The sequence below is a fragment of the Artibeus jamaicensis genome, unplaced genomic scaffold (assembly GCF_021234435.1).
Source record: "Artibeus jamaicensis isolate MK-2021 breed Jamaican fruit bat unplaced genomic scaffold, CSHL_Jam_final contig_851, whole genome shotgun sequence".
Taxonomy (NCBI): Eukaryota; Metazoa; Chordata; class Mammalia; order Chiroptera; family Phyllostomidae; genus Artibeus; species Artibeus jamaicensis.
Window position 1 is genome coordinate 9,623,378 of NW_026521986.1, and position 12,034 is coordinate 9,635,411.

Below are 12,034 nucleotides of genomic sequence, written 5' to 3' on the forward strand. Positions count from 1 at the left end.
CACTCCCTTGATTTGAGTCCGTTTCCTTTTTATCACTATTGGTTTCCTGTGCATTTCCCTTCGTTTCAATTAGTTTAGCCTTCATTTGTTCCTCTAATTTGTGACTAAAATCCACCAGTTCTGTGAGCATCCTGATCATCAGTGTTTTGAACTGTGCATCTTATAGGTTTGCTATTTCTCGGTCACTTAGAGTTATTGGCTCTGGGGATTTGAGTACTTCTTGAGCCATAATGTTCTGGTCAGTTCGCGCCTGTTAAGTAGGAGGGACAGAGCCCTAGGTGTTCACCAGGGCGGGGCGACCCAGTCGCTGGGGGCAGGGTCAAAGAGGGGCAATGGCAGTCCCTGTGCTGCTTCCCACTCCTGGGGCCTGCGCGATCTGTCTCACTGCTCGCTCCTCTGCCTGGTTTATCTGTGTCCGAATGTGTGACCACAGTCAGCCTCCTCCCTGCGCCCTCACTGGGTCCGCCCGTCACAACCCCATGCCTGGGATCTGCCAACCACACCCCTGCGCTCACGCCTGGGTCAGTCTGGCCCAGTTTTCCTGTGCAACCCCACTCCACCAGTCACTGGCTCCGCCCCTCTTACCCGTCTGGTTGAATGGTTCTTTGTTGTTGGACTCCAGTACACTTCAATTTTCTGTGTTTTGGTTGTGTTTTTGTTACTAAAACTTTGTTGTCTTTACACTTGGTTGTGTGAGGAGGCACAGTGTTTCCACCTACGCCTCCATCTTGGCTGAAAGTCGAACTTAACATTTTCTTAATAGTTGCCTCTCACACACCTTCCAATAAAACAAGGATTGGGACTAACAGATCTTACTGTCTCTCAGGCTCAATCCAGTACCTCAAAAGTGGCAGCTGAAAGTGCTCGCTCTGGCAGCACACAACATTAAAATTGGAACGGTACAGGAGATCAGCAGGGCTCCTGCACCAGAAAAATCAAGTGGCAGTTGAAAGATGGGATGGGGGTAGAAATGAAGGTTTGGAGAATTTTCCACCAGAGGCATTCAGTGGTGAATGGGAGGATATAAGAGACTAAAGCTTTGGATTTTCCTGAGTACCAGACAGCTGGGATATTATGAATAAGTGACCATGTAACTTATCATCCAAACTAGGGCCTTTTTAAGAATGGAAGGAGCAGTAATAATTATATAAAGACAATGGAGAAATTGGGACCGTCTCAAGTGAACCAGGATATAGGGTCACCTTAGTTATGAAGGATCCCAGCAGGCAGCAAGGCAGGCAGGGGACCTACAGAGTTACCTTATCAACCACATAAAGTAATCTTACCTCACCTTATCAACCAGCAGGAGGCCCAGCAGAGGCAAAGGGGAAGATGGGAATCTGCCTTTCTGCCACCATCACCTCTGCTATTTGGATCTATTTAAACCTATCAATGTCCTCAAATGCCATTTTCTTGTTGATTCCTACAGCCCTGGAATATTACTTCCATTTTAAAAATGGCCCCAGTAGGAAAATGACACTCAGAGCACATGGACTTGATCTCTGAGGCATATCAACTCTGAATCCTGAGAGGTACATGATAGAATCTCGGTATTCAACACTGCAAAGTGCAAGGAGTGAAGCAGGCGGCAAGGACAGTGTGAACATGAAGGCACGGAAACAGCAGACAACTACAGTGACAAAACACCATTGTCATGTCTTTCCCAAAATCCCTCAGGAAAATCATTGTGAAAAGCAAGGGGAACCTAAAAGCAAAACCTACAGAGCAGCCCTCCTTATTCACCCAATCAGTGAACAACCTTAGAAATAAAATGCCTTCTTTTTTACAGAAGAATGAGGTTGCTAGTGACATAAGTAAATTTTATTGGAGAGAACACTACACTTCCAGGTCATTAAGAATTAAACAGGCTTCTCCTCTGATCTCGGAGTTATACCTCCTTTTATGACACTGTGTCTGTGGAAAAAGTGCTTCCAAATAACTTTCCAAGTGAGTGCTCTCTGGGCAAATAATCCCACGTTAAGTTGTTTAAACCTTCTTCTAAAAAGCACTTTATTTTGAACCACAGTATTCATCTGTGCCTCAGGCATATTTTCTCCCCATGTATAATTATGAGAAAAGATACATATTTCTGTTGGTTGAAATTCAGCCAAATGCACTCAACCAGCAGATATTAAACTCAAATTACAGGCTCAGTAAATACATATATATTGTTTGTACTTTTAGTTGGGCTAATGGAGAAGAAGAACCAATTTAGTAATCAGAGTATACTAAACTTTTTTTTTTTAAGATTTTATTTAGTTATTTTTAGAGAGAGGAAGGGAAGGAGAGAGAGAGGGAAACATCAATGTGTGGTTGCCTCTTGCACGCCCCCTACTGGGGACCTGGCCTGCAAACCAGACATGTGCCCTGACTGAGAATTGAACCAGCAACCCTTTGGTTCGCAGGCAGACGCTCAGTCCACGGAACCTCACTAGCCAGAGGCAGAGTATGCTTACTCTTAACTAGACTAAAGTAGTGAGTTTAATGCAGTGTGAGGTTAATCACATGATTTACGTAAACAAGTGTATAACACACAGAGTATAAAAAGTAGACTTTAGACGACTGCCAAGACCAAAATCCAGGTGAAGTCATTTCCAGCGCTAAGAGAAATCTGCTTGAGGGCTGCATACAGCAGCTGTGACCAGAACAGCGCCTGTTGGCTCCAAACCAGCACCACCCCCATTCCTGTTTACATGAAGGGGGAAAAGCAGTTAGCAAAGTATCCGAGTGACAGCATTAAGAGACAAGAATGTAGAAAAAGAGTCAAATCCTTTAAAAATGCACATAACATTCTAAAAATTTCAGAGCAGAGAGCAGCACGTCTTGGAGCTCATGCAGACCCAGGCTGCAAATCCAGCTCCACCACAAACTACAGAAGTTTCCACAAGTTAACTTCTCTAAGCCTCAGTTTCCTCATACATAAAATAAGAATAATACTATCCCTACCTTAGGAAGATTCTTTTAAGTACTAGATGTGATCATTCATGTAAATGTGCCTAACATAAAAAAACTCCCCCAAATAATATTTGATAAATAACATGATCAAACATCAGCTGTTTTTATTATTCAACATTTACTTTATAAACAGCAATGTCGCAGCTGAACATCAGGTGAGGCATCCTATTGAATTTGGTAGGCACTGAGGAGCACTGTAGACTTTTGAGGGATCAGCAAGGGATGTGAAGAAATAAAAGTTTAGTTTTAGGAAGCTTTTATTATGTTGGCAGTGGCGATCAGTAAGTTTAAAGCCGAAAAGAACAAAAGCTTAGGAAGCACCTACTGGAACAAAATTTTCTATAAGACCAAGGTAATCTTTTTTTTCAGCCCTAGAATTATATTTCACTTCATTTTAACCAGAAACAATGTATAGTAATATCCATGTTTTCCACTAATGTCCTACTTGCTCTGTACATCACAGAACCCTCAGCAGTCATTTATCAATGTCCTTTCTTGATTCTTCAGCGCTTAGTTACAACAGCTAATACAAAACGTTCGAATCCCCTTGTCTTTCTAGACCACAGACAGATTATACTGGCCATTTTCCAAGTGGCAAATAAGACATATAAAGTGCTTTAGCAGGGGGCGTGGTACACATTACAATTACATGCTAAATATATGTTAAAGCAATAATTATTATAGTTATTAAAATAAAAAACACACATAAGTTCACATTAAATATTTTAATGAATAAATAAACATGATACTTGTATGGGACAAGTTAATTTTACAGCAAAACACAGAAATACCATGTATCATCTAAGAGGAGCAACTAGAGTTGTATATATGCTGAGAAATTGCTAGCATTCAGCTTTTAATTCTTTAAAAAAGATCCAGAAAAACTGGCCTGCCCTATAAGGAAAAAAAAGGGGGAAAGAAACATTTAAAGGCAACTTAGAAACAGGCCCCACCCCCAGGAGCTCCGCCTCTCCCTCTCCCAAGCACTGCTGTGCCTTCTCTTCCCCCTCTTCCCTCCAGCCAGGGGCTCTTCTACCACCTCGGTAACTTTCTAAATAACCTTTGTCTTAATAATAATTTGAGGGGGGGGCGGGGCGGTGAGAAAGAAAGAAAAGGAACAGACCCTGCATGGGAGCAATGAGCCAGGACTGCCAAAGGCTAACTGGGCGGCTCTGGGCAAGTCACTTTTCCATTGCTCCCCTCCTTTTCCAGGACAGGAAGACCCTTCCTTCCCTCTGACTCAGTGAGGAAGAAAAGAAGATATAAAAAAGGTTACCTAATTCAATATTTCCCAAGCTTCAGTCAGTCTTGATCATCTTTTGATTTTTGCTTTAACCGCATAACATATACACATTATTTTCTTTAATTTTTAAAAATTTAACCACACCTTAAGCAATAAAACCATTAAAAATATGATTTTATACATGCTAGTTAACTTTTCTAATAGGTAAAAATAAGTGTACTATTTTTTTAATCCTCACTCGAGAATGTTTGATTTTAAAAAGAGAAAAGGAAGCAAGAGAAAGAAACATCATCGTGAGAAATACTGACTGGGTGGTTGCCCCCCCCAACTCGCTCCTTCCGGGGATGGAAGCTGCAACATAGCTATGTACCCTGGGGGGCACTGAACTCGGCAACCTTCCGCTGTGTGGACTCAGCCACCTGGCCGGGGCTAAATGTACTAATTATTAAAATTTAAATATTTATTAAAAGATCACCTAAAATCAGCTTACATACCCAAACTCTGGCTAGTAGTAACCTAACCCTTACAACGTAAAATTTAAAAATTTAAAGGACAGAGAATTAAGTAGATAAAAAGTGTAACTTCAAAAAGAAAAAAGATATGTAATTTCATATTCTCACAATAATCTAGGGGTAACTCCTAAAAGATCAATTCCCAGTTCTTTAATTGTAAGAAACACTATATTGTAGGGCACCCAAAATTCAAAACAGAATTGATTCCTTCTTAATTTCCACTTGAATTAGGATTCCTTTAACTTGAAAAGGCTTTAATTCTACCCTTGAGTATATAAATCCAGACAAAAACAATGAGAAAAGCAATTACTTCTTTCTTGAAACCACACACACACAAAAAGATGAAAATCAAACACTGTTTATTAACGACAGAAGTGCTCAATGCATAAGAAAATAAATGCATCCACTTCTTAACTCAGCATTCGGAAAGCAGTATCCATTTGTGTCTCAAGATTTATTGGGCAAAAAAGTTTCCCCGATCTGAATGATTCTGTCTATCTGACAACCAAATTGATCAATTACCAGTGAATGAGCACACAACACCTTCACCTGGCGGACACCTCCTTTCATTCAATGTGGTGACTGAGGGCTGTTGCTTTCAGGAACTCTTAATAATCAAAAATGATTTCGTGTAAGTCAAGTCACTGATGATTCCTTGAACAACAATGATCATAAAGACAACTTTTTGATGTGCTAATGATGTCTAATGAGATTGGTGGCCATCAGTTAAACCTCACTAGGTTATTGTTAAGCAGAAGTGACAGACCAGGGCAGAATTCTAAATTTGCCAATCTTTGATAGATGCCACTTAGCTGACTAAAGAACAAGTGGGGAAAATAATGTGTATCTATAAATATCCAGGTTACCTTATCCTTACCACATGATCTCTATAGTTTATCATAGCAATGTTCTCCAAGGCCATCTCTATGAGCCTTGTTTCTTTCCGACTAAAGCTCACAAGCAAGAGGATTTTTGCTATGTTAAGCACCATAAACCAGGGGAAAATCAAATATCTATAGAAGCATCATAAAGCAAAGGGAGAAAATTAAAAAGGGTCATATGCTGTTACAAATGAGAAGTAAATGCTCCTAAACGCTAGCTTATTGAGAGCATGATTTATACCTGATTCATCACATCATCTCTGTTCTTCTCTTAGCTGTCTTATAAATAGTATGCACTCAAAAACTATTTGCTAAACCAATAAATAGAAAAGAATGAAATTTAAAACCTTCAAAACAAAAGAAAGCCCAGAAGAAAATCCAAGAATTGATTCCCTAATCACCTTGTCAAAATGTTAAGTACTAAGACAGCTTTTCAAAGTCAGAAATCTGTCTCACCAAAAGCCATATTCCTCCCAACAAACTCACAACTGGATCAAGAAATTCATTCTAATTAAACTCATGAGAAGTTTAATAAAGTCAAACTTTAACTGGCTAAGCCCAAATACTTTACCTATAGATAATATGCTCTTGTGTAAGTTCATTTACAAAAACCTGATTCTATAATATAAAATGTGATATAACTAATGACTGGGCAACAGGAAAAGATCATTAATTAATGGGCTCAAATTAAGCATACAGTTATTATCACAGCTGTTATTTGATGCTTAAAAATATGACTTGATGACTATACTGGGATACCTTGTCATAGCTGATGAGGTTATTAAAAAAGCATTTTTAACAGTTCGCTTCATTGAGATCTTTCTCAATTTTTTATACTGTACTCTGCTACGTACAGGAAATGTTAGATGTTAACAGTGTCAATTTCCTAAAACAGCAATTTTCAACCTTTTTCATGCCATGGCACACAAACTAATTACTAAAATTCTATGGCGCACTAAAAAGTGTATTTTTTGCCAATCTGACAAATAAAAAAATAGGTAAAATTTTGCCCTGATCAGTGTGGCTCAATTGGTTGGGCTTTTTCGATAAGCAAAAGGTCATTGGTTCAATTCCTGGTAAGAGTATGTGCAGAGATCGCAGGTTTTGTCCCTGGTCAGGGTGCATTCAAGAGGCAACAACACATTGAAGTTTCTCTCCCTCTTTTTCTCCCTCCCTTTCCCTCTCTCTAAAAATAAATAAGTAAAACCTCTCTTTTTTAATGTATAATTTTGATTCATTCACACAAGATGGCTATTGTTGTGTTGGCTGTTGTCTTTTTTTTTATTTGACAAGCCAAGGGAAAAAGGTCAGTGCTCCTGATTAACCAGTCAGGTACTGCATATTTTATAAATTCTTGCTGCGAACCAGTTGAAAATAACTGTCCTAAAAGCTTTTTGTGAGCTTTAAATTCAACGAAATAATAACATTTGCAACAGCAGTAACAACCAGAGCAACAGCATAGGCTAGGCCCTCTTGCTAAGAAAGAACTTTACAAATGTGATTTCATTCAGTCCTCACCACAACCCTGTGAGGTATTACTGTCCTTATTACATGGATGAGGAAACAGAGGCTAAGTGACTTGTCAAAGGTAATCCAGTTAGCAAGCAGTTAAGCTGATGCTCACATCCCCCTCCCCCACTGCCTGACTCCAGGGTTCATGCTCTTAATCTCTCTATGTAACTGTGGATACTTAGAATGCTCAATACAGAGACCCACGTGAAATAGAAATCAAACTAAATAGTTATCCCAGTTATAAATAGAAGGCTGAGTTACAATCCAAGTCAGATACACACAAAGCATTCTGATTGGTCTGGCAATCAGATCCCAAGATGTTCATCTTCTTCCCAAAGAAAAAAGACAAGTTTAGCAAACATATAAAGGACTCGATTCTAGGGAAAAGAAGAAACATAAGAGGAGGCAATAAAGGCAGTGGAAAGTACTACATGCAACCCAAAACTTAAAAGGTAAACCCAGGATATCCCCTAAATATGTACTAACATAACATCCTTGATGTTGTTGGGATCTCTTACAACTAGAAATTCAACATACTTTGTTCTTCTCAAACAACACATAAATATTTTAAGAAGAGGCTGCAAGCAAGCATCAAGCACAAACTGTTCCTTATAAAAAGTAATGTTCACTCAAACCCATGTAGTTTATGAAGTACCTTTACACATAACATTTCACCAAATACTACTACCCTGATAGGTTGTGAGAGCAATTTGTTATTCCCATTTTACAGATAAAGAATGAAGGGATTTACCTTCAGATTATTTGTGACTGGTTGAGCCTCCTACTCCTATCACATGGCACCAAATCCCAGGCTCCTTCCACACCACACTGTGCCTCCTCATTCCACATCAAAAGGTCATGAAACTATTCTGTCTGCCCCATTTGCACAGGTTCATTACCAATACTGTAAGAACAACTGTCATCTAATAATGACACCACAGGTTATAAAGGGGAAAGGAGACAAACTCGGCATTTTCTGAGAGGCCTGGCACTCTGTTTAACTTCCAACCTAAACTTCACTTAATGTAGTTCTCACACCAGCCCTTCAGTAAGTGCTGATATTTCGTTTCCATTGCATTGTTCAAGAAACGGACTGAGAGAGGCTCAGCAACCTAAGCCACATGTTAAGTGACACAGCAGCAATTTTTACCATGTGTATGCTATGCCACACTGCCTTACATGCTATTACAGTAATGTCCTTTTCTGATCAATGACAAAGAAAGTTACTATTTAGGTTAAAATATTTCAATGTTTAAAAATGTCAAAAAACTATCCTGCCACTTGTTGCTGTCACAAACTCTCTCAGCTGACCACCTTTTCTCCTTCCTGATTTTCTCTGGTTTACTCTTAATATCTGCTGGCTTCACTGTGCCCTGGAAAGAGGCTGTTCGAACAAAAAGTGCAATGACACAGCCTTAACAAATAGCATTTTATAAAGCCACAGGAATCATGCAAATATTATTTTTGCCCTAGGTCTAATTTAATTCTATCAAATAGTATGTGTCAGTTACAAGAAATAGGAGCATGACCACTTAGGAAATGAGAAGAATGAGCAAACTATAAATAATCATTATAATCACCACTTTCTGAGGACTTTAGCCAATTCAGACAAGATATAAGAACAAAATGCATAAAAGTAATCTCATTACCATACTGGAAATCTGGCCACCCATCACCTTACAGTAAAGCATTAGGGACAGACAGCATTAACCTCAAAATACTATGTGCCTTTCCCCTCAGGTGTTAACTACTAAAGAACAATGATAGGCAAAATGTAAACATGACACTATAAATAGGTTTAAATATGGAAAAGATTGTTGAAAGACTCCCCAGAACAAAATTTAATTAGCATTAACAAGTTAAGCTTTATTTCTTGTTCCCAGAGGGGGCTTCCTTATCTGAAGCAAACAGGAGGAACATTCTGTTAGCCCAAGTTGTAGTAAATGGGATTTGAATAGCTAAAAAGGATTTGAAGTAAAAATGCTATGTTCTGGGAACAAATAAGAAAACCTAAGTCTATCTGAGCTAAACTGGAGGGGTGGGTGGAAAAGCCAGCTGGAAGGACTAAAAACAGGGCAGCAGTAGATAAAAACGAAACAGGAAGAACTGAGCTACAGGAAGTATGAGGGGAAGGAGGAGGAATAGGGGCAAAGAAGGCTGGAATCCATAAAGTATTGCTGGATATAGGCAAGTCAGACCTAGAAAAGTAAGGAAATAAATGCCTAGAACCAGGCTTGTCGGAGCCTGCCCTGTGTAAAGGACTTCAGCTTCCACAGACTAAAACTAAGATAAAGTAAACGGAGTGGTCAAGACTAGAGAATGCAGAGTTCATTTAAGACACAGGAAATTCCTGAAGAAGGATCACTATAACCGGTAGAGAACGGAGGCAACTTTTTAGTACTTTTCAGAAAATGTTAACTTCAAATGGGTGAATTGTATGATATGTGAATAATATCTGAATAAACCTGTTATCTTTAAAAAGTGTGTTAAATTGGGCAATGTATGACTATATTTATAATTGAAATGATTAGTTCAGTCTATAAAAGAGCACCCCCCGTCCCTAACCACTGGAGTGAGTTTATTAGTGCCTGGGAGCATCTGTTGTAACACATTAGTCTGGAAAGGAGACAGGATTATTATGAATACAGAAGCAGCAGTTGAGGGGGGAGATTATTCACCTAACCACTGGGAGATTTTAGAGACCTTCCCCCATTTTGCCTTCGGAATTTTTGGCCCTGTGGGGCAAGAAAGCTTTTTTGAGGGGTATGCCTTGAAGTGGATGATCAGGTTTCTTCCAGGAATTATCTAGGGCCAAAATCTACCTAGTCAAAGAGAAAACGACTTGGGGTAAAAAGTCGAGTCAGTTCTGGAGAAACCCAGAATGTTCACCGTGAAATGATCACACGTGTCTCATCTCTGCTATCCCCAAATTGGACTGTATATTCTGTGTCACCTCGAGTGATAGTCAAGAGGAAAGGCCGATGCTTTGCCATGATCCCAGAAGTTTCTGGCGAGCTGCCCACTGACGTAAATTACAAAATCATTCGGGGACCAGCCCGGATGAAGCGAAGCGCCACGTCCAGCGCTGACTCCCTGCTTCACTCAATTAGGAAAAGAGACGAGGAGGGCAGAAGGCTAGCGGGAACACCGTATCACCCGTATTCGCCCTCCTACGTTTGGCTGGATTTCGGGGAGCCGCCCCCAGGGTACCTCCATCCCCACTCGCCCGCCCAGGGTCCGCGAGCCTCCAGAGGAGGGCGGCGGCGGCGAGCGCCCCCTCCAGCCCCAGGCGCACCTCCCCCGGGGCAGCTGTCGCCGCAGCTCGCCCGGGTCCCGGCCTCCCCGGGAGCAATAGGCTATCGATTCAGCTGCCTGTCGCTAGGAGCCCAGGGAGACCGAGGCCTACATCGCCCGGCCGGAGCCCCGGCCTCGATTTCACCACTTTCCCCACACCAACAGCGGAGCCTGGAGCAACCCAGCCCAATAGGGCGGGAGGGAGGAGGAGCAGAGACCACCTGCAACGGCAGCCGCGGGGAGGGGTTTGTGGGCGCGGGGCTCCCGCCAACAAGTCTCCAGGGGTCGCCCAGTTGCCACCCCCTGCCTCACAAGTTGCGCATTCAAGTTCAGGCCGGCGCCTTTTCGCCTCCGGAGCAATCGGCACTCCCGAAACCATAATAAAAACATGACGAAAGGAGATGGAGCTGGGCCCGTAAGGGCGCCGGGGGGGCGGCCAACTGCGACCCGCCGCCAGTCACCACCTCGGCTCTGCTCAGCCAGCCAGCCCCCAACCCCTCCGGCGGCCAGCCCTGTCACCGCCCTGCCCCAAGGCCCCTACCCCCAGGACACGGGCGACTAGGGCTCGAGCTCCGCCTTGCCTCGGGCGCGCCTCGGCCTCCTCCCCCTCCAATCCCCAAAATGCCCCCACACCTTTTCAAGTACGCGGAGGAAGAGTTTCCCATCAAACTTTGTCAAGCGGTAACCTCGCCCCCCTCCCAACCCACTTTCGGGGCACTCGGCAGGAGAGATCACTTTACACTTGGGATGAAGAGAATTAAGGATCTGTCAACCATTTTGGGTCTTTTTTATAAAGACATCCTCTCCTTCCCTTCCCTCCCTCCCCTTGCAATGGTTTTAATTTGACACCAACCCTTCCCACCGCAGAAGGGGGGGGGGTTAGGAGGGAGGAGGTGGGGATGGAGTGCAGGAGGAGGGTGGTGAGGGAGGCGAAACGGGGAGATTGGAAAGGGGCCGGGAGGCGCGGGGAGGGGAAGGGGGTTGATTTACCTGAAACCAGCCACTGGCCTCCATTGTTGGAGAATTCAATGGCATTGACACAGCCGAAGTGGCCGAGGAGGTCCTTCTTGTAGAGGTTTCTGCAGCCTCGCAGGCGTCTCCGCTGAAAGTCCTGAGTGAGCAGGGGGTCCCCATGCAAGCCCCGCTGGGACAAGAAGCCCACCACTGACCTCATGCTGCCCCCCAGGCCAGCTCTCCTCTTCATCCTGGAACCGCCGCTGCCGCTCGCGCCGCCGCCCCTCCCTCGGCCTCACGCGCGGCCGCCGCGCTCCCCCCACCCAGCCCTCCCCCCGCGCTGCGATCCGGATGGTTCTTTAACCAGCCATGGCAGACGGAGCGAGGTGTGCAGACACTCGGTGGCGTTCGCGGCTTCCTGATGGTCCCTCCCTCCCCTATCCCGGCTCCTCCAGGCTCCTCCCTCTGCTTCTCCGCCTCCTGCAGCAGCTGATCCCCAGCTGTGGCCGCGCGTCCGCGGGCCGCAGGCGCCCGGAGAACGCGGGCGGCGGCTGCCCCTCCCCCGCGGCGGGCTGCTGGCCGGAAGAACGCGGGCGGCGGCTCAGCTTTCCCGCCGCAGCTCCACCTCGCGCGAGGACCCAGGTGGCGCTGGGCGGAGGCCCCGCGGCACCCCCTGGTCGCTG

General features: G+C 43.6%; 1 protein-coding gene across 2 annotated transcripts in view; it reads right to left on the reverse strand.

Annotated features, from left to right (window-relative positions):
* Positions 1-11,757, reverse strand: part of DCAF5 (DDB1 and CUL4 associated factor 5) — a 100,386-nt gene extending 88,629 nt beyond the window's left edge. The window contains exon 1 of one of the 2 annotated variants that reach the window (XM_053673263.1): positions 11,388-11,757. In XM_053673263.1, coding sequence (XP_053529238.1) covers positions 11,388-11,601 — 214 coding nt within the window. In that variant the 5' untranslated portion in view covers positions 11,602-11,757. The remainder of the gene's footprint in view (positions 1-11,387) is intronic. The other variant, XM_053673264.1, reaches the window with a different exon arrangement.
* Between the last annotated feature and the right edge of the window lie 277 nt (positions 11,758-12,034).